The 22,711-nt window shown below is 46.6% G+C and overlaps 1 protein-coding gene across 1 annotated transcript in view; it reads left to right on the top strand.

Annotated features, from left to right (window-relative positions):
- NPHS2 (NPHS2 stomatin family member, podocin) overlaps window positions 1–22,711 on the top strand; it is a 99,139-nt gene that overhangs the window by 33,149 nt on the left and 43,279 nt on the right. Inside the window, exon 5 of the mRNA XM_077452839.1 lies at window positions 18,181–18,384. Within this exon, the coding sequence (XP_077308965.1) occupies window positions 18,181–18,384 (204 nt within the window). The remainder of the gene's footprint in view (window positions 1–18,180; window positions 18,385–22,711) is intronic.

Genomic DNA, 22,711 nt, shown 5'->3' with positions numbered 1-22,711 from the left:
CAAGGTCCTGGCCTAATTTGCTCAAAAGGAACCTGACGTGACTAATGAACTGGTTGCTGCCTGGGGTACTAATCGAGAACGGTAGTAATGGGCTGTCCTGCGAGGGATCAAACATATGGGCCAAAAATTGATCTAGGATGGACACGGGGCACCAGGCTTTGAGAGTTTGGAAAGGTTTTATGTCAACCCCTGGACCGGACTATTGTGTTTTGGACACGCTGAGGAGCAAGATGAAGTCTGATGGCGTGTGAGGTGGTGTCTACGTAACACTTTACAACTGGGATGGTGACAGTATTCACTGGGGCGTAAGAAGCTGTAGAAAGCCAGGTAGATGGCTGCTTGAAGGACCAGGCTGAATTTGGCCAAAAGGGGAATGTGACAGGATGAAAGACATGTCTCGGAATATGGCGCTGGTGACGGGTAGCCGTTTGATACTGATTTGGGGTCATTGCCTGTGAATACCACACAACATGGTCTTGACCGTATGGGCGGCGAACAAGACGGTTTGTTAGGATCTCATAAGGGGATGAAATACTGGATGTCAGCTGAGTGGGGTCTTAGGTATTGTGTGACAATGCCAACTGTGTGCGGTGGCATAATATGAAGACCAGGATGTGATGGAGAACTCTTGGTATTGCTCTGGGGTTTGAGGCTAGTAACCTGACATAGAACCTCTAGGCTGCCCGGTAGGCCTTCAGGGTGTTGTGAAATAATGAAAGATTAATAAGGCAGGTAGCATCGTGAAAGTGTTGTTTGAATCCGAGGTTAGCTACGACCAGTGTGGGATAAGAGACATGGTCGGGTCGGTTCCAGGTTCCTGCAAAAAACAACGAAGCAAAGTTAACGGGTAGTGCGTCGGCCAGATTATTGCGTTTGTCTGGGATGTGGACGCATAGGACGTTAGATTGGTGCTGTGGGGATAGTGGCACCAGCCTGCACAGGAAGGCCACAATGGCCAGCTACTAGGACCTCCTTTATTTATAATACTGGCTGTAGCTTGGTTGTCTGTGGCGAACGTCACTGTTTGTCCTGCCCAGTTGTTGCACCAGACTTGAGCTGCTGCGACAATGGGGTAGAGGTCGAACAAAGAGGAGGACTAACTGAACCCAGGAATCAAGAGGATTTCTGACGGCTATGGCCCTATAAACCCAATTTGGCCAAAATTGAGGCGAGGACCTGTGGAGGCTGCGGTGACCATGACTACCTGAGATGAAGAGAGATGCTGAGGGAATACACATTGGCATGCCATTCCAATTTGTGAGAAATTCGACTCTCATGGGCAGATCTGCTATAGCTGGCACATCTTAATTTAAGGATTTAGTCAGGGTCTTTGCCTGGAAGAGAAACACTAAAAGATGGGAGGTAAAAGATCCCCTTGAGTCTGGCTGCTGCCTTGGCTGAAAATGAGCAGTGATAGTCAAAGGATGGGCACCCTGCATACTTGTGACCTGCTGCGTGCAGATACGGGTCCAATTCTACCCTCCTGTTGGGGTTGCTCTGCCTAGCATGTCTCTGACTGTCCCCAAGGCCTGCACAAACTCTGTGACAGTGAGCTTGCGATTAAGTAAAGGGTCTCTGGCCTTCAGGATGACGGAGACATCTCCCCGCGAATATGATTTGTTCTAGGCCAAGTTGTGTACTGCTATGAGGAGGGATGCTAAGTTAACGTTGTTGTCATCCAAGATGTCCTCCTAGATGCCCTGCTAGGACAAGGTGTGCAGGGAAGACAATGGTGCAGAAGTTGGGTGTATCTGTAAGTGAAGGTACAGGAATGACGGTGGTGACTGGAGCTGGTAGGGGCACGGCTGGGCGTACCTCCAGGGCTGTCACTCTGCTTGGACTTCGGCGACTGCTGCTGACAGTGTGGTTACCCAGGAGTGCAGCTGAGTAGTCGCAAAGAAGATAGACTGAAGTGGTGCCTGGAAGGGCTGCCACTGGCGGTGGAAACAGTAGCCTAAAGGCTTGGTTTCCTGGCTGCAGCAGGGTAGGATTTACTCCTGCGACACCGTTCTGCTATGAGCTTATTTTATTTTTTTTTATTATTTTTTTTTATTATTTTTTTTTTTTTTTTAATTGGTCCAAGCTCTTGTGAGACTGTAAACCGCCGCTTGCTGAGCCCGTAAAGGGTGATGGCAGGGCTGAGGCAAAGTCCTCACTGTCTGCCTGCGACATGGCGTCAACTAAAAGCAAGGGGGGGGTGCGTATGTTTGAGGTAAGTTGCAAAGGTAGGAGGGGATAGTTGCGTTGGGTAGATAAGATGAAAGGCGGAAGGAAACAAGAAGAATAGGACAAGGAACGACAGACATAGTGACAGTTGGTTTGCGCTTGAGCGCTGTTGAGTGTGACTTTAGAAAACTCAAAAGAATGCGTAACAACCGAGGTGAGCCAGGAGGTGACTGGCTAGGTAACCGATAGCTCGGGTGTCAGTCTGTGCTCGGCACAGACTAATGAACCAGAGCGCCCCAGGGCGGACTGGGGTGGGTAGCTGAAGTCTGGTATACTAAGTAGGAATGTTGCGATCTCTAGTTAATTGACGTGGGTTCGGTCTACTAATGCTTGCACTGCCAGCAAGTATGGAGATTAGGCGACCTTGTCTGCGTATTGAAGGCTTGTGCTTCGAAAACAGAGTGAAGTGCACAGAAGTATGTGACAGTTGCTAACGCCTCAGGAGCAGGTCAAATTCTGTATGTGAAGTAAAAATATGTAGTGAAAGAGTGTTTAAGAGAAAGAGGGAATCCCATTGAACTACACACCTAACTTTATGCACTAGTTGTGAAGTTGACTGGTTGGAGGCGAGAACTGAGTTGACCGGGAGCCTGTAGTAAGGTGACATGAGAATTTCGTTTTGACAATGGGGAATGCAAAGAGCTGTTTGGGGCAAAGCTGGCCCCCTGGTGAAGATGCAAGCCCTCGACAATGTTTTTTTTTTTTTTTTTTTTTTTTGGAAGATACTGTCCAAACCTGGTGCAGGGTGGACTAACTGGTGTACTAACTGGCCTAAAAGGGGAAAGCGACAGAGAAAACGATGAGCAGCCGTGTTGCTACTGGAGACGATGAGTGGCAGTTTGAGCCATTTGCTGAAATGCTTGCAGCGATTGCAAGGAAGCGGCCTTATTTTAATTATAAATTGAATTATGAGGTGAGAACGAATGAATGAATGAATGAGGTGAACAGCTGTGTTGCTACTGGAGACGATGAGTGGCCGTATTAAGCCATTGCAAGAAAGCAGCTTTATTTGAATCTATAAATTTAATTATAAGTGTGTAGGAATGAGGAGAGCAGCCGTTTTGCTACTAGAGATGAGTGGCCGTATTAAGCCATTGCAAGAAAGCAGCTTTATTTGAATCTATAAATTTAATTATAAGTGTGCAGGAATGAGGAGAGCAGCCGTTTTGCTACTAGAGATGAGTGGCCGTATTGAGCCATTGCATCGATGCTCGCAGCGATTGCAAGGAAGTCTGCGAAAGATTTGACTCATTTGAGTCGGTGATGCAACAGGATTCGGCTTGGTTACGTTTGGCAAGGACTGGAATCGTTGCGCCGACGCTGCGACTAGACTCGAATCCTCCGTAGATGCGACTGAGAGGCTCGTATATGGGATCTGACCGTATCGCTGAGGATATGGCTGGGTTCGGATTGATTGAATTGTGATGGTGGTTGAAGGGGCTGGTGATTGTCAATGATCCGAAACATAGAAGCGAAGTTGCGACTAGATTCGAAACGGCCGTAGATGCGAGGTGACTACAGGGCTCGTATGACAGATCTGTCAGTGTTGCAGATGATATGGCTGGGTTTAAATCGACTAAATGGTGATGGCGGTTGAAGGGGCTTGTGACTGCCGGGGATCCTAAACATAGAAGCGAAGTTGCGACTAGATTTCGAATCGGCCTTAGATGTGAGGTGACTACGGGGTTCGTATGACAGATCTGACCATATTGCCGATGATATGGCTGGGTTCGAATCAACTAAATGGTGATGACGGTTGAAGGGGCTTGTAATTGCCGAGGATCCGAAACATAGAAGCGAAGTTGCGACTAGATTTCGAATCGGCCGTAGATGCGAGGTGAGTAAGGGGCTTGAATGTCGGATTTGACCGCATCGACCGTGAAGTGATCGGCTCGAGTAAACCCGCGTTGGGTAGAAAGGATGAAATACATGAAAGATGACATAGACTTATGGTGGCGTAAGTGCGACTTTGCAAAACGAACATGATAAACGAACATGATAAGGTAACTATTGGAGTTTAGAAGAGCGGTAACAACAAAGTCCTACCTGCGACAGCGAGTGTGTAGCGGTCCGAGCGTGGGACAATCGATGAAGATATACGACCGATCTCGAAGGTACAACTACGTGGACATGCAATGAGTTGGCAGAGTCAGCCTCTGCAATGCATTTGACACGAATCAGCTCAAAAATGTATGAGATGAATCTGATATAAATTGGCAGTAAGGAGTATCTGATACGAATTGGTTGTAGAGTGTATGCCATTCCTTACTGTGAAACCAAACACCTATCAACCACCCATCCCCCCAGGCTAGTCTAGTGCAGGAAAGACATCAGGTGGGTTTAATTACACCCCAATCAGCCACAGAAACCCATACAAACAATACCTGTTTATCTCAAAAAAGGATGAGAACAGTGAATTTTATAACCAGTGAAGCCTATGGCGAGTGATTTTGGAGAACGACCAACAGCGACTCGAAGGCTTGGATCTATGAATGAATCGTACGTTTGGTAGAAAGAATTTACGAATGTACTATGCCTGTGCCGAACAATGTCGGGACATGAGTGTCAACAACTCAGAGGTAGGTTTTGCGAAAGGGGTGCAGGATAGTAAGCATGATAAGTCGCAAGTTTGCACATGATATGAAAAGATTTGGATACTACTTATCTGCGACCATGAGCGGGAACCGCCGACGAAGACCACGAATGAAGAAGCCGAAGTGCACCTACGATTGGACGCACGGATAGACGACCGTGAGGGAGCTGAGAAGAGTCGGCCCCTTGATGTGCAGTACCTTGCACTGGAACCGACACAGACCGTTGTGGGTGGTCTGATTATATACCCTCCGGGCTCCTCCCATAATTACGGGCCACCATACTGGCCCTCTTATATATATATATGTATATGTATATATATGTATATATATATATATATATATATCTCTTTTCATATGACAACACTGAAGAACACTGCTACAATGTAAAGTAGTGAGTATACAGCTTGTACATTTTTTTTATCCCCTCAAAATAAATCAACACACAGCCATTGATGTCTAAACCACTGGCAACAAAAGTGAGTACATCCCTAAGTGAAAATGTCCAAATTGGGCCCAAAGTGTCAATATTTTGTGTGGCCACCATTATTTTCCAGCACTGCCTCAACCTTCTTAGGCATGGAGTTCACCAGAGCTTCACGGGTTGCCACTGGAGTCCTCTTCCACTCCTCCATGAAGACATCACGGAGCTGGTGGATGTTAGAGACCTTGCGCTCCTCCACCTTTCTGTTTGAGGATGCCCTACAGATGCTCAATAGGGTTTAGATCTGGAGACATGCTTGGCCAGTCCATCACCTTTACCCTCAGCTTCTTTAGCAATGCAGCGGTCATCTTGGAGGTGTGTTTGGGGTCATTATCATGTTGGAATACTGCTCTGGGGCCCAGTCTTCGAAGGGAGGGGATCATGCTCTGCTTCAGTATGTCACAGTACATGTTGGCATTCATGGTTCCCTCAATGAACTGTAGCTCCCCAGTTTCCGGCAGCACTCATGCAGCCCCAGACCATAACACTCCCACCACCATGCTTGACTGTGGGCAAGACACACTTGTCTCCTCAGTTTACCTTGGTCTCATCAGACCACAGGACATGGTTCCAGTAATCCATGCCCTTAGTCTGCTTGTCTTCAGCAAACTGTTTGCAGGCTTCCTTGTGCATCATCTTTAGAAGTAGCTTCCTTCTGGAATGACAGCCATGCAGACCAATTTGATGTAGTGTGCGGCATATGGTCTGAGCACTGACAGGCTGACCCCCTACCCTTTCAACCTCTGCAGCAAAGCTGGCAGCACTCCTACATCTATTTCCCAAAGACAACCTCTGGAAATGACGCTGAGCACGTGCACTCAACTTCTGTGGTCAGCATGGTGAGGCCTGTTCTGAGTGGAACCTGTTCTGTTAAGCCGCTGTATGGTCTTGGCCCCCGTGCTGCAGATCAGTTTCAGGGTATTGGCAATCTTCTTATAGCCTAGGCCATCTTTATATAGAGCAACAATTCTTTTTTTCAGTTTTTCAGAGAGTTGCCATGTTGAACTTTAAGTGACCAGTATGAGAGAATTAGAGCTAAAGAGTCACATGACACCGGGGAGGGAAAATGGCTACCCAAATTGTCCAAAATGTCCAAATTGGACCCAATTTGGACATTTTCAATTAGGGGTTTACTCACTTTTGTTGCCAGTGGTTTAGACATTAATGGCTGTATGTTTATTTATTTTGAGGGGACAGCAACTTGCTTGCGTGTGTAGCGGCCATAACCTGATGCTGGGCGGCCTTGACTTAATGGGCTTACCGGTTACCTTCTCCTGGCCTGCTCTTTCGCATCTAGGGGTTCCCAGGGTTGATACCCAATGACTTGTACACTGACACAGATAAAGTCCTTTCTAAAGGTTTTATTTTGCAGTAGAACTTTCACAAAACACAGTCTCTTTGGGAACAGAGGGCACGGGTGAAGAACTCAGGTGCCTTGAACTGCTGGTTTAACAAAGTCTCTACTTTCACCCAGGGTACTAAGGGGCCCCATCAGGGTTGCCAGCCTCAATAAAACCAGGGACAGTATGTAAAAATCAGTGTTTTTAAAAAAATCCCAAGATTATAGTTGCCCCGCCTCTCCAGTACCTTTTCAGTGTGTGTGTATATGTGTGTGCCTGTGTATGCATACTGTATGTGCGTGTATACTGTGTGGCCCCATAATCTATTGCCTGGGGTCCCCATAATCTCCTATTGTCTGGGTTGTCAGTCCGCCCCTGTGGACAACTGTAGTGACAGATTCCCAGAGATCACTGTTTTGACCATTTCCCTGGTATTTCCATCCAATGCGCGGTTGACTCCTTGCTGCTGGCGATTGAGTCCATACATTCTGGTAAGCATGTTTACTCTCCCTCCCAGGTGGTGGATGCACGTGTTATGATGACTCCTTAAGTGGATGTTGGTTACCTTTTACAACTGCTACTGCAACGGCTTGTACTTCCAACTTTCTACATTTGGACTGCCTTGATACACAGTGGTTGCTTTTTTATTTTATTTATTGAATTCCTTACCTGTAGACTTTGCACTTTTTATTTGCACATTGCATTTTAATATTCAATATAAGCTATTATTACTGTTTACAGTGCCTTACTCTTACCCCTTGAAATTTTCCACATTTTGTCATGTTACAACCAAAATCATAAATGTATTTTATTGGGATTTTATATGGCACAAAGTGGCACATAATTGTGAAATGGAAGGAAAATGATAAATGGTGTTTAAAATGTTATGCAAATATGTGAAAAGTATGGCGTGCGTTTGTATTTTGACCCCTTTACTCTGATACTCCTAACTAAAATCTAGTGGAACCACTTGCCTTCAGAAGTCACCTAATTAGTAAAGCCCACCTGTGTATAATTTAATCTCAGTATAAATACAGCTGTTCTGTGAAGCCCTCAGGTTTGTTAAAGAACCTTAGTGAACAAACAGCATCACGAAGGCCAAGGAACATGCCAGATAGGTCAGGGATAAAGTTATGGAGAAGTTTAAAGGAGGGTTAGGTTATAAAAAAATATCACATGCTTTAAACATCTCATGGAGCACTGTTCAATCCATCAGCCTTAAATGGCCCACTCTAACTATGGAGGAGCTGCAGAAATCCACAGTTCAGGTGGGAGAATCTGTCCACAGGGCAACTATTAGTCATGCACACCACAAATCTGGCCTTTACGGAAAAGTGGCAAGAAGAAGGCCATTGTTGTAAGAAAACCATAAGAAGTCCCGTTTGCAGTTTGCGAGAAGCCATGTGGGGGATACAGCAAACATGTGGCAGAAGGTGCTCATCTCAGATGTGACCAAAATGTATCCATGCTTCACGGACTGAAATCTGAACTCCAACATTGGCATACCCTGACCTTGACATCGTTTTAGCGGTGTATATATTCAAGCTATGCCAATCTGCGTCCCTTTGGTGTTTTTCAAATGCTTAGAGCGATTTTTAGGGACTTAATTTGGTCCCATAAATCTCTGCGGATAAAAATCACGTATTATCTTTGCCAAAGGCGAAAGGGGGTATTAGGCTTCCCTACCTCCAAGTATTACAGGGCAGTGCACCTTTCAAGGGTCATAGATTGGCTTTGTAATGCAGACTGCAAACAGTGGCTGGTGATGGAGATTGAGGATACTTCCATTCCTCTCTTGCCGTCGTCATGGCTCACTTCCCTACCCCCAGAGGACATGTGGGGTCACCCCCTGATTGGTGCTGCTCTTGCAGTGGTTAGGTCAATCTTCCGCACTACAGGCCTATCACCATTACCCTCCCCTATGACTCCTGTTATAGGAAACCCTGACTTCATTCCTGGACTTACCAGCAGAAGTGTGTGGAAGCTGGCCATGCTAGGAAAATCTCATATAGTGGACATGTGGTCACAGGGTGGGCTCCTCCCTCTCGCAGAGTACTAAACAACTTAGACATTGCATACAGTCCCTTCAGAAAGCACATTATATCACACGTGATTTCACTCCCTTTGAATCCTTGTGTAGGATGGGGAAACCCTTGAGGCACACATTGTCTCGGCTGTATGGCTGTCTGATGAACCGATCCCGAAATTTGTTCGTCATTGGGAAGTTGACTTAGATACTCAATTTACACCACAAGTGGAAAAAAATCTCCTTTTTAGCTCATAAATCCTCCATAGCCAACCAATACCAGGAAGTCGGGCATAAAATATTATCCCGATGGTAAAGAGTACCTTAAATACTCCACACGATGGATAGTATACACTTCATAATACAGAAGAACAATTTAGGGACAAGTGGAGGCCCTGGAGATACTTAACTTGTACAGAAGCTTACCTGCAGGAGGTTGCCCATTCTGAGTCCTTATTAAGCTAATCCTGGCTGCAAGTTTTACATTTTTTAGTTTGGGTTCATATTACTTAGTATTTCTTTAGTTTTGTAGGGAGGTAGCGCTTCACATCTATTTTCTTTTCACTTGGGTCTGCTAATAACAGTTGGTGTTAAGCAGCAACCTCCTATTTTTAAATATACAGCACTTATTTTTACTTTAATAGTAGTGCAAGGTTCGTGCAAGGTTCGTCCAGCGTCCGGATGTGATGTCAACGACGCGTTTCGCTGGCTATTACCGTAGCTTAATCTCGGACGATCCTCACCACACAGTCACACGTCCTTTTATGACAGATTATTCAGGTTTGTCAATTGATCAATCAACTTTTATTTTTGCCTGTTTTTAGGAAGTATTACGTCTGTCAAGAACATCCTTACACAGAGGATGCTCCTTTCTATTTTTTTTAAAACATTTCCTCAATTGGACATTCTTAAAAGTAAGCGTATAGGATAAGTGAAGACAATAACGATGACAAAACAAAAGCTCACAATCACCAGACATTCTCACTGTGACGATTGCCAATACTGAAGCAAAAGTCACTAACACCCAACATCAAAATACAACATAAGACACATAGACAGACAAGCATTGGAGGGGTAAAGATCCAAATTTTTATGTCATATTACAACATATATCTTAATAAGCATTGAATAGGGAACAATATAGTCCCCATATCAAGACTGCTAGTATATCAAGCCTGGGTCTCATTGTTCCAGGAACACCTGCAGATTGAGCTCAGTATTCAAGCCCACTGGAGCGAGCGACTTTAATTGATACACCCACCACTTTTCCTTTTGTAGGAGGATGCAATCAAAATCGCCCCTCCTGCTGGGCAATTTTAGGGCATAAATACCCTTAACTGTCATACCCTTTGGATTGTGGTCATGGTACATGGCAAAGTGTTTGGCAAGTGGTTTCTCTGGTGGTTTGCTCTTATCTTTGATTTCTTTTTTTTTTCAAATCTTTTATTTAAAGCAAGGACAAAGACACACGAAATACAACATCCATAAAAAAGAGACACACAGGGCATCATGGTATGCAATGAACTGAGAAAACCCCCTTAACCTATATGAGGTGTGCAAATATCATTAAAGAACATTTAGTCTCTAAGGCGTCCCCCAAGCTCACCTGGGGCCCTGAGTTTCACCAAAGTGAGAAAATGTAACAATTTCTATGGGTCTCAACCATGCTGTAGTAGGAGGTATCCTTCTGCCTAGGGGCTTCCTGTACTACTGGATGGTTCCGCGAATCTCGTTCCTCATTTCTAATTTTTGTGTAACAGCAGAGCAGCATAGGGTATGAGGTTCTCAATAGGATCCCCCACATCCAAGCTGCGTGCCCCAGATAGAAGAAGCAGAGAGGAAAAGGAAAAGAAAAAAGGGAGGAGGGATTGCCTGAAAGAGGGGGGGAGGGGACGTCAGAGGGAGAGTAAGGGAGGGGGGACGGAAGGAAGGGGGGGACCAGGGGCGCAGCCAACGCATCCAGTTCTAGTCGTGGGTGCGTGCCAGAACCTCCCGCCATCGATCACCCTCCAGTTCCAGCAACAAACTGTCCCAAAAGAGATGTTCTAATCCGATGGGTCATTCTCCAAAAGGGCCCATCCTTCATCTGAGAAGATAAACATGTGCCAAGCGGACCATGTGTTGGTAAACTGTTCGCTTTGATGGCGGGCCGTTAGAATTAAATCTTCCATTTTTTTGATCTCCTCCACCTTCTTAAGCCACAAGCTAATAGTTGGAGGTTGCGTAGACTTCCAGCACAAGGGGATGCAGGCTTTGGCCGCATCCAGTAAGTGGGGAATCAGCGATTTTTTGTAGGTCTTGCGCGAGCTAGTAGAGGCATGGAGTAGGTAAAGCGCTGGGTCTGCCAATACAGGGCGTTCAGTAAACCTCTGTATCGTAAGCTGTACGGTTTTCCAGAACTGCTCCAGACCAGGGCAGGTCCAGAAAATATGGAGGAGTGTTCCCCTCTCTGCCTGACACCTCCAGCACCTGTCTGAAGAGGAAGGGAAGATTTTCTGTAATTTCGCAGGGGTATTATACCGTCTGGTGACTATTTTGTAATTGGTCTCTTGAGTTTTTATGCAGATGGAGGATCTGTACGTAAAGTGAAGGATATTTTGTGTTTGACGCGTCGTGAAGGTGCACTTCAACTCCTTCTCCCACGCAGTTAGGCAACTAAGTTGGTGGTTACCTGAAGGTTCAATCAGCAATTGGTAGGTGGCAGAGAGGGTATGTGGCAGAACACCCTCTTCCGAGCACAAGGTCTCGAGAACGGTTAACGATTGGTCAGTACTATTGGGTGGAGGTATCGATTTAAGAAAGTGGCCGAGTTGGAGAGCCCTCCAATAGTCTTGACGGAAGGGGCCTACCGGATTCATGAGATCACCCGCGGATGCCCATTGTCTGTTTATCATGAAATGGGAGGCTTGGTAGAGGCCAGATGCCTTCAATGAGCGGAAGATAGGGTCCGTGTATCCCGGGGTAAACTCTGGGGTGCCCAGAATTGGGCGTAGCGGGGAATTTAGAGATGCAAGGCAGGAGCGGGTAAAGAGAATGGAACAGAGTAGCGTGGTCGTACCTATCAGGGGATGGTTCTTCACATCTTTTGGTAGGAAATTGTGACACCAAGGGGCCCTAGTCAAGGGTATCGGACACTGGGTTTGTTCAAGTCGGGTCCATAATTTAGTGGTTTGGTGGCGATTCCAGTCGATAAGTCTGGTCAGGTGTGTCGCTTGGTGGTATTTACGGAGGTCTGGGACAGCCAGTCCGTCAAACTGTTTGGGCAACATGAGCTGTCGCCTGTTAAGTCTAGGCCTCTTATGCGCCCATATAAAATCAAAAAACAGGGCTCTGGTCTGGTCAAAGTACTTAGAGGGGATTTGGATTGGAAGGGCCTGTAGAAGGTATAGAAACTTGGGGAGGATGCACATCTTAAAGATATTGCATCTCCCAAACCAGGAATAAAGTCCCGTGTGCCATTTGGCAAGTAGGGTTCGAACAACACCCAACAGCGGGGGGAAATTGAGGGAGAAGACCTGGGATATTTTGGGGGGGATAAAGGTGCCTAGGTAGTTCAGGGCCGAGTCTGTCCATTTAAATTTAAAACTAGCTTGGAGGTCCGTGAGGAGACGTTGGGGGACTCCTATGCCCATGGCTGCAGACTTGCTGAAATTAATTTTCAAATTTGAGAGTTTACTGTATGTTCTGAATTCATTCAGTAAATTTGGGAGAGAGACCTTTGGGTCGGTAATTGAAAACAGCATGTTGTCTGCATACGCTGCAATCTTCTGTTGTTAGTCTCCCATACCCACCCCAGTAATGTTTGGGTTAGCTCGCACGGTGCGCAAAAACGGTTCCAGTGACAGGGCGAAAAGGAGCTGGGATAATGGGCATCCCTGGCGCGTTCCGTTCTTGATTCCAAAGGAGTCTGACAGGACCCCATTGGCCCGAACACGCGCTGAAGGGCCATCATAGATTGAGCTTATCCATTGCAACATGGTGTTGCCAAATCCTATATGCTTTAGCACAGAGGTCATAAATCGCCAGTTCACCCTGTCAAAGGCCTTCTCCGCGTCCGTGCTTAAGAAAACGCATGGTATCTTGGTCTTATTAACCACATGTAGAAGATTGAGGACTTTAATTGTATTGTCCCGCGCCTCCCTGGTTGGGACGAATCCAACCTGATCCAAATGGATCAGGGAGGGAAGGTGAAGCTGGATCCTGTTAGACAGTAATTTAGTAAAATTTTTTAGATCCACGTTGAGTAGGGAGATTGGTCTATAGTTCCCGCACATGGTCGGGTCCTTCCCGTCTTTGGGGATCACTGCGACATGTGCCGCCAATGTGTCACGATTAAAGGTGGTATTCGAGCCTATTGAGTTGAAAAGTTTGTGCATAAATGTCTCCAGGGATGGGAGTAGGGTCTTATAGTACTGTGCAGTGAGTCCGTCCGGTCCCGGGGCTTTCCCTAGTTTAGTGACTCCGATAGCGGAGTGTATCTCCTCTATGGTGATGGGTTCGTCCAGCTGTTCGCCTATCTCCGTGGAGAGCTGGGGCATACCTGAATTGGTCAAGTAATCTTCTATCTGCGATTGTAGGGGGGCTGGGGTCTGAATGTTGTAGAGGGCTGCATAGAATTCCTGAAACTCTCTCGTAATATGTTGTGGGAGTTTGATTTTTTGGCCGGAGAGCGCCCTAATATGTGGTATATAATTTGCCAACACCTGATCTCTCAGGGATTTGGCCAAAAGCTTGCCGCATTTATTCCCAGACTCGTACGAAACTCGACGACAGATCTGAATTGCCGCCTTAGCACGGAATTGCATCAGATCAGTAATTTGTTTGCGAAGGAGTAGGATTTCTGTTTCTAAAGCGGGGGTCTGGGCATGTTTGTGACAGGCCTCAGCCCGGTGCAGGTCACAAAGGAGCGACGTCAACTGTGCGGAGCGCTGTTTCTTAACACGAGATCCATGTTTAATTAATACCCCACGGATCACTGCTTTGTGGGCCTCCCATACAACGCTGGGGTTACTGTCTGGGGTGTCATTGGTGTGGAAGTAACAATCCAGTTCCCTCGCCACATCCTTAAGTATTTCTTCGTCCTGGAGGAGGCTTTCATTTAGTCTCCAGGTCCTTGATCTGGAGGTGTGAATGTCAGTCAGGGCGTAAGACAAAAGGACAGGGGCATGGTCAGACCACGTGATCAACCCAATCGACGTGTCTCTAACGGCGTGGAGTTGGGAGTGAAGGATGAGGAAGTAGTCAATCCGTGAATATTGTCTATGTGGTGCGGAGTAAAAGGTGTAGTCCCTTTCTGTCGGGTGAGTAAGTCTCCATGCATCTATTAGTTGCGCTTTGTGTAAAGCACGAGCAATACGTTTCCTAGCACCAGGTGTTATTGAGGCCCTTTGAGAACTCTAGCAGTGTGTCAATCGTTTTGGTGATAAAATGGTCCTGATGACTGTTAGGGACATATATGTTCCCCAGTGTCACGTCAATGCCCCCTATCTTGCCCCTCAGAAACAAAAAACGTCCTTCCGGATCAGTCTTTAGTTCCTCGCAAATCCAAGGAATGGTGTGGGAAATGAGAATGGAAACACCCCGGGATTTAGCAGTCCCATTGGTGGAGTGGTACCCCATTGGAAAGAATTTGTTCTTCAAAACAGGGAAGTTGTCCCCTTTAAAGTGCGTCTCTTGGACGAATGCCAAATCTGTCTTAAGGCGCCTCAGATCCTGGAGCAGCATGCGCCTCTTTTCGGGGGTATTCAGGCCTCGCGCATTTAGCGAGAGCACGTTCACTGTCTCCATGGTCCCCGGGGGCAGGGAGGGGAGGGGGTGGGAGCCAAGGGGAGAGCGGGAGAAAGGGGTGGGAAAGAAAGAGAGGGATTAAGTAAGAACAGAGCAGTAGAGAGGGTAGAAGGAACAGGTAATAAAGAAAGTTATGCCACACCTACAGAGTGTGGAAACAATTCTACAAAAGAAGCACTTATGTGCTGAGACGCTCACCAGTACAAGCCTGGTAACTGAGCGCAGGCCTAATTGGGGTCGCGGAAAGAAAACAGCCAGCAAGGGTCTCGCTGACCGTTCCCTCCCCATCCCAGGTGTAATGGTATATAATGAGGTAAAAACATGGACGGCTGATAAACAACAAATAAAAACAAAAACTAGAAACCAAAACAGTCAATCGAACAACAGGTGAGGGAAAAAGCCCCAAAGCAGAAAATATATAATAAAATAACATGCCTCATGTTATGCAAAACTAATCCATAGATCCATATGTATATGCAGACAGAGCACCCAATCATCATCCGGTGTATACCGTACTAACACATTAAATTTAAAAAAAAAACACAACCCTCCCATAACATGAAGTACTCCCCTGAATGACTGAACTGTGAGTGCATCGGTAAATCATAATCTCCCAGGATTAAGGTCAGTCATAAGAGCTGCAGTCCAACCCCCTCCCCCCTGGCCAAATGTGTCCAGTAACCACTCTCAGGTCACCCTCTCCCCCCCAGGGTGGTGGCCTCTCACCACTGAGGTGATCGCTGTTGCTCCCGAGCACTCCACAGCCAACAGAAGGAGAGCTCCACCTCAACTGGGCCGACTCATCCCCAGCGGCCATCAGAGCTCGGTACCTCAAGCAAACCCACCCCAAGAGGGAAGGAGAGGAGTGAACCGCATTGCCTCCCAGGCCAATGGGGCAGGGGTATTGGAAATAGGAGCGTGCCGTAAGTCTCACAGAGGTGTCTGTTTGCAGACAGGAGCAATCGCCACGCCTCTGTCCAGCCAATGTCCTTTTTAGTGTGTAGCACCGAGTCAGGAATGCAGGAGTATATTGTAGTGTCAGTATATCCAGAAGCCCAACAGGCCTAGGGAGGAATGTCATAGTCCGCCCCGAAGGCCGCCAGGATGTGTAATCGTCTTACCTCGGGAGGTCACCCATGGTGTGTACACACTTACCCCCCGGTACAGGTTCATGTGTGAAACGACCAAGCACCATAATAACGTCAGGGAACAAAGCCTGGGGTCAGTAACGACCGCGGCCATCCCTCATGGGGTGATGTAAGCCAAGGGTTGGGATGATGAAGGCTCCGGACTCCATGGTGATGTGCAACAAAAGAGCAACTAGCTCGTCTCTGAGGTGACGTGGGCATCGTGGGTGCAGCTGACCATTTGGTCGTGTCTGGCAATTAGGATTAGCTCACTTGGGAGTAGTCACTATGATCATGGATAGCTAAGCATAACGGGGCAAACAACAGGCGGTGTGATCAAGACTCCCGTGCATCCTCAGCCGAGGGTGTTCGGGCTCTTCTCCTGCCCCTCTGCTGGTGTGGTGGTAGAGGGTTCCGTTGAGCGGCAGGGCCCGGGCGACCAGAAGGGCGAGGGAGAAGGGTAAGCCAATTCGGTACTTGGATCGGCTCCACACCCAGAAAAGTGAAGAGAGGCGGCAGTTCCGCTGGTATACGCAGGGTAAAGGAGGTCGTGGCATTGCGGATGATGACTGCTAAGGGATATCCCCAGCGATATGTGTATCCTTGACGCCTGACCAGCTCCAGAACGGGTCTCAGTAGGGCTCTTCTCTGTAACGTGGCTCTGGAGAGGTCTGGGAGGATCTTAATGGTAGCGCCATCAAATTCCACGTCTCCTTGCTCCCATGCCTTGTGGAGGATGAGCTCCTTCTGGTTGTAGTGATGTATCCTGCAGAGCATGTCCCGTGGCCTCTCCGGATCGGAAGATCTTGGACCGAGAGTTATGTGGGCACGATCCAACTCCAGGGACTGCGAGGGAGTGCCCAGGACCTGTTGGAAGATAGCTGTAGCGGTCACCGCCAGATCCCCCGCGCCTGTCGCCTCCGAGAGACCCCACAGCCGCAAGTTGTTGCGTCGGCTGCGGTCCTCCAAGTCCTCCAAATGGAGTTGCAGGTCGATGGCCGTGGCAGCTTGCGATTCCTGAGAGCGTTCCAGTGCCAGCACTCTCTGTGTAACAGAGGCTAGCGATAGCTCCCCGGTATCCAAGCGGTCCGTGAGGGTGTGCAGTTCTGCTCTGACCTCCTGGATGTCTCTGCTATGTGCCTCTTCAATGCGGAGGATGAGGCCCTCTATATCTGCTTTGGTGGGGAGAGTCTGGAGGATAGCAAGGCGATCTGCCGGCATGCTGGACGGCTGTGTGGATGTGCCAGCCATATCAGTGCCGAGGGCTGCAGGTGTTCCCGAGAGGGGATCCAGGGTGGTGGATGCAGATGGGGAAGCCGGCAGGTCCAGCGGGTTATGTGCTTCCTCGAGCAGTGCCCGCGGCGAGGCTATAATGGCACCCGGTGACAGTCTCTGTGCGCCTCGGAAGTATAGCGGAATGCCGCTCCGTGGGGTAGCCGAACGGGTGTCTCCCTCTGCCGATCTCGTCCTATATCGTCTGGGGGTTAGCATACCTCGTTAGGGATTGTTAAAAGCCGTCTGTATAGCGGGATGGGGCAAGGTGGCCAGGAGCTCTAGAAAATCCCGTCCTCACTCGGCCATTGCTAAGCCACCCTTATCTATGATTTCACGTATATGTTCACCGATCCTGATTCTCACCGTTCTTTTCGTTTTGCCAACATATATTTTGGGACAAGGGCAGGTGATTACATAAATCACTCCTGTTGTTGCACAATTAAGTCATGTATCTCCAAAGACACCTGACCAGTAGCATCTGTGAAAGCTGAGGTTCGATGCACATATGGGCAGATTTGGTACTTAGTACAGGGAAACATTCCTTTAGTACGTGGATACTCAGACAACCAATTTGCATCAGAATCTTTAGTGAATTCAGAGCTAATTAGTATGTCACCAAGATTTCTTGTACGTCTTGCTACAAGACTAGGAGATTGACCCCCTATTTTAGCTAAGCCTGGTGAGTTCGTGAGAATTCCCCAGTGTTTATTCAGGATTGATCTAACCTTGTCACATTGGGACCCATAATTTGTTATAATCCTTACCGGCTCTGCTGCATTTTGTGAAACTTTCTCTATCGTGGGTGGGTCTATCAGAAGGCTTGCACGTTCCCTTAGGGCAGTGTTTCTCAAATCCAGTCCTCAGGCCCCCCCAACAGGTCATGTTTTCGGGTTTTCCATTATTTTTCACAGGTGATTTGATCAGTTTCACTGCCTTAGCAATTACCACAGCCGTTTCATCTGAGGGAAATCCTGAAAACATGACCTGTTGGGGGGGCCTGAGGACTGGATTTGAGAAACACTGCCTTAGGGCTACTTTCTTCTTAGCTTTTTTAATTTGCCTGTGAGAATACCCACGCTCACAAAATCTTTTGTACAATTCCTTACTTTCGCGTCTAAAGTGTGAGCAGTTACATAGAATTTAGAGGGAAATCATTTTTTATGCTTTTATCATGCTGGAAAGGTGTGTTTTAGCGTGGCAAAAGTGTAACATTGTGAAAGGGACCTTTGTGTTGCTATTTTACTTTGACATACTTTACATCCTGTCAGCTTCTGTTATCTTATCTGTTTTTTTTTTTTTTTTTTTTTTTTTTTTTCATAACTAGATTGTGACCAAGGATCTGGTTACTTTAGAGGTTGATGCAGTTTGTTACTATCGCTTAGAAAATGCCTCTCTCTTTGTGACCACTGTAAGCAATATCTCCAGTGCACTGCAATTGCTCATCCAAAGCACAACAAAGCGTATCCTGGCACACAAATCGTTCTCCGATATCTTGCTGGAGAGAAGATCCATTGGAGAGGAAGTGAAGGTCAGCACAATTTTTTTTTTTTTTAAGATTCAAAGAAGTGTATTTATTTTATTTTGTTTTGGGCATAGATAGCAAAAGTGCTTTAAAACAAGCAGTAATTTATCTCTGAAGCTATAGGCATTTTGGAGAAATTAGGACTCTTGCACATGGCCACACATTAGGTGTACAGCCACACAGTGAAATACACATTGTCATAGTGCCATGTTGTCTACTTTCCACTGAAAGTAAAAAAGAAGGAAGATAAGTGAAATAATTGTCTCTGTTGTGTACTTTGAAGATTAAGGGCTTTTGCACATGACCATACATCAGTTTACATGTATGGCTGTCAAATTATGTTTTGAAAAATATCCCCAAGCACGTGTAAATGCGGGTGCCAGCAGTTAAGCACATATAGCAACGCAAAGCATTTTCTGTGATCCAATGTGCAAAAATATGCTGCAGCTGTAACTCCTAAGTGCCACAACAGCTGTATTTTACTCTGTATGGCCATACACCTATTGTATGACCGTGTGCAAGAGCCCGTAAAATGGTAGTAAACTCTCCATGATGAATTTCCCCCATATAAATCTCTAATAAACACTTTACTAATCGCTTTGTGTAAAATAATTCCAACCTTCTCCTTTCTCTTGTAATCCATCCCAGTTCTTTTCCTGCCATCACCTGCCGCATTTTTATCATATTTGCTTCTGTTTACAGCATGCTCATCCTGCCGTCAGTCCCTTCATTATATGCAGTGGCTCTGTCATTTCCTCTCTCTCTGAGTGCACTGAGATACTGCGAGATTTTAGTCCTATTGACAAGTTCCTGATGAACCCCATGTGACTCGCAATGTCACAGGGGGTGTAAGCATCGGCCACACAGTACTGCACACAGAAGTGGAGAGCTGTATTCTCATATGCAGGGCCGCTGATAGAAATCATTGGGCCCCGTACAGCTGATCTGATGGGGCCTCCTTCAGCCCCACCCTGGTCCCGCCCCTGGCCCCTCCTTCAGCCCCACCCAGGACCTGCCCCAGATGGTCAGAGACTGCAGACATAGTACAGCAGGAGATGATCAGAGACTGCAGATATAATACAGGAGATGGTCAGAGACTGCAGATATAATACAGGAGATGGTCAGAGACTGCAGACATACCACAGGAGATGGTCATAGACTGCAGACATACCACAGGAGATAGTCAGAGAATGCAGACATAGTACAGGAGATAGTCAGAGAATGCAGACATAGTACAACAGATGATCATAGGCTGCAGACATAGTACACGAGATGGTCAGAGACTGCAGACATACTACAGGAGATGATCAGAGACTGCAGACATAGTACAGGAGAAGGTCAGAGACTGCAGACATAGTACAGGAGATGATCAGAGACTGCAGACATAGCACAGGATATGGTGAGAGACTGCAGACATACTACAGGAGATGGTTAGAGACTGCAGACATAGTACAGGAGATGGTTAGAGACTGCAGACATAGTACAGGAGATGATCAGAGACTGCAGACATACTACAGGAGACGGATCAGAGACTGCAGACATACTACAGGAGACAGATCAGAGACTGCAGACATTCTACAGGAGACAGATCAGAGAATGCAGACATACTACAGGAGACAGATCAGAGACTGCAGACATACTACAGGAGACAGATCAGAGACTGCAGACATACTACAGGAGACAGATCAGAGACTGCAGACATACTACAGGAGACAGATCAGAGACTGCAGACATACTACAGGAGATGATCAGAGACTGCAAACATAGTACAGGAAATGATCAGAGACTGCAGACATAGTACAGGAGATGGTTAGAGACTGCAGACATAGTACAGGAGATGGTTAGAGACTGCAGACATACTACAGGAGATGATCAGAGACAGCAGACATACTACAGGAGACAGATCAGAGACTGCAGACATACTACAGGAGATGATCAGAGACTGCAGACATAGTACAGGAGATGATCAGAGACTGCAGACATACTGTACTACAGAAGATGATCAGAGACTGCAGACATAGTACAGGAGATGATCAGAGACTGCAGACATAGTACAGGAGATGGTCAGAGACTGCAGACATAGTACAGGAGATGGTTAGAGACTGCAGACATAGTACAGGAGACGGATCAGAGACTGCAGACATAGTACAGGAGACGGTTAGGGATTGCAGACATGATTGATTCGGGAGATGGTCAGAGACTGCGTTTATGGCTGAACCCAGTGTACAAGTATATAGTATCACAGGGCTGATCCACTCTTTTTAAACCAGCTCTGCAAAATCAAGTCAGTGATTTTCCTTTGAAAGTACAACCAAGTGACAGAAGACAGCTTCACATACAATTTCAAAAATACTAATTTTCTTACAAACATTGAACTGGTCAGGATTAGTGGAGGGCAGTAACCAGTTAATGGTGCTGTGAAGCTTCTAGCCTAAACCAGCAGTAAATCCTCAAAAAAACATAACAACTGTGCCGCACACAGAGCTCTGGCTAAATAGCTAATTATAAACTGAAATGGTTAACAGCTGCTGCAGAGTCTTCCAGAGATCATATCAGTGTGATCAGACAATGTGCAGGTCAGGTTAGGCAGATGAAAGAAAAAAAAAGTAAGGGAGGCTGATCATCCTGTTCACTGACACAGATATCTGGAAGACACTGAAGCCGACTAGCTTTATGTTACTGTGGTCCCGACTATCCTGTTTCCATTCAGCCACAGTTGCGTGTCCTTGCAGAACTTGTATTGCTGTTGTCATACCTCGTATGTCTCCCTCCTCGCTCTCACATTCAGCCCCACTCCAGCACTGTTTAGAGTGAAATGTGAGCGGGCTGGAAAAGGGGAGGGAAACACTTTTTTTTACTTTGCATTCTTTCATTCCCCTTGTACAGTACATTGCCGCCCCCCCCCCTGCTGGCCAGGCCCGGTACTACAGGGCCAGTTGTACTGGCTTATCAGCGGCCTTGCTCATATGCGGACATGTTTGCCATAGTAATACCACCATAGAAAGGAGGCTCAACTAAACAATTACTCTGCATGTGTGAGATTACAGCCAGGACAAGAAGTAAAGGCGCAAGTAGCATGCACTGTGGATTTGAAAGACATTAGCTGACGTGTAGCTGGCTTCTCCCAGAGAAGTAGATTTTACAAAACACTAGAAAATAAGAGACATACAAAGAGTTTTAACATTAATGCACAATGTTTTCCAAAGCTTTACTGTACTGCCTTTTTTAAGAAGGAGCTTTGGAGGGGCAGAGTTCACTACCGCTTTAATCTGAGCTTCATCCTACCTAAAAACCATGTCCCTATTAGTAGCTATTTCCTCTGTCTAAAATATTTGGAAAATGCGTTTTTTTTTCTGCATAAGTATCTTTTTTAGTAAAATGTCCCTGCACTTCCGGGTCCTTGCCACCACAGCGATGTATGTCATCTCTGGTTTCCCGTTAACTCCTGGGAAATTGATGTGATCAATTCTAGGAGTCAACGGGCATCCTTCGCTGCCCCACACTATTTTGTTAACACCCATGTGCAAGATCGGGCTGTGAATGCTGCACAAAATACAGGAAGAGGACGGCTGGCGGCTTCAGATGCAACTGACATAGCCGCCCCCATCCTTTTCTAGAGTACCAGTTTGGGTAGGAATTTAAATATTTTGACATACCATTAGTATTATTAACAATACCCAATGTAGGAAGAGCGTTAATTAATTAAGAACAACAAAGATTAACTTAAAATTTTAACTTAATTTAGCTAAATTAAGCTACAGTCTTCACATTTTTCTGGAAGGCTGTAGCTACTCTTTAAAGTGGAAGTAACACTAATAAAAATCTGCTTAAAAATGTTGCCTCCCCCACCTACAACTTATGCAGCATACCATTTATAAAAGACACTAGTGTAAATACCTATTTTTATTCAGTGTGTGTGTGTGGTCACATGATCCAGAAGAAGCAGCTCCCCTGTGTCAGGGAGAGCCCTACAACAGGGCTGAATTCAGGAAGCCATAGCATCACCTGGTGGATTTCATTGTCTGTGCTCACTCCCATCTCCTGCAGCAGCTGCTCACTGACACAGGGCTGCATCTGGATCACATGACCACACCCAGGCTGAATGAAAAAGGTCTTTTTACATTGCTCTTTTATGCCGCGTACACACGTAGTGGACAATCCGACGGACTTAGTCTGGCGGACTTTCCGCCAGACTGTCCGCTCGACTTTCCGAACGGGCTACTTGCCCACACATGGCACTTTTTCAGCGGACTAATACGGCGTACTAAGTCCGCCGTACTATCCACCCTACTTTTGAAATGAACGGACTCGCCCACATACGTGGAGGAAAGTC

The sequence above is a fragment of the Lithobates pipiens genome, unplaced genomic scaffold, assembly GCF_037356315.1.
Source record: "Lithobates pipiens isolate NorthernLeopardFrog02 unplaced genomic scaffold, aLitPip1_a1.2 Scaffold_23, whole genome shotgun sequence".
Lineage (NCBI taxonomy): Eukaryota > Metazoa > Chordata > Amphibia > Anura > Ranidae > Lithobates > Lithobates pipiens.
Note: the sequence above shows the minus strand (reverse complement) of the source record. Positions and strands in the feature narration are given on the sequence as shown.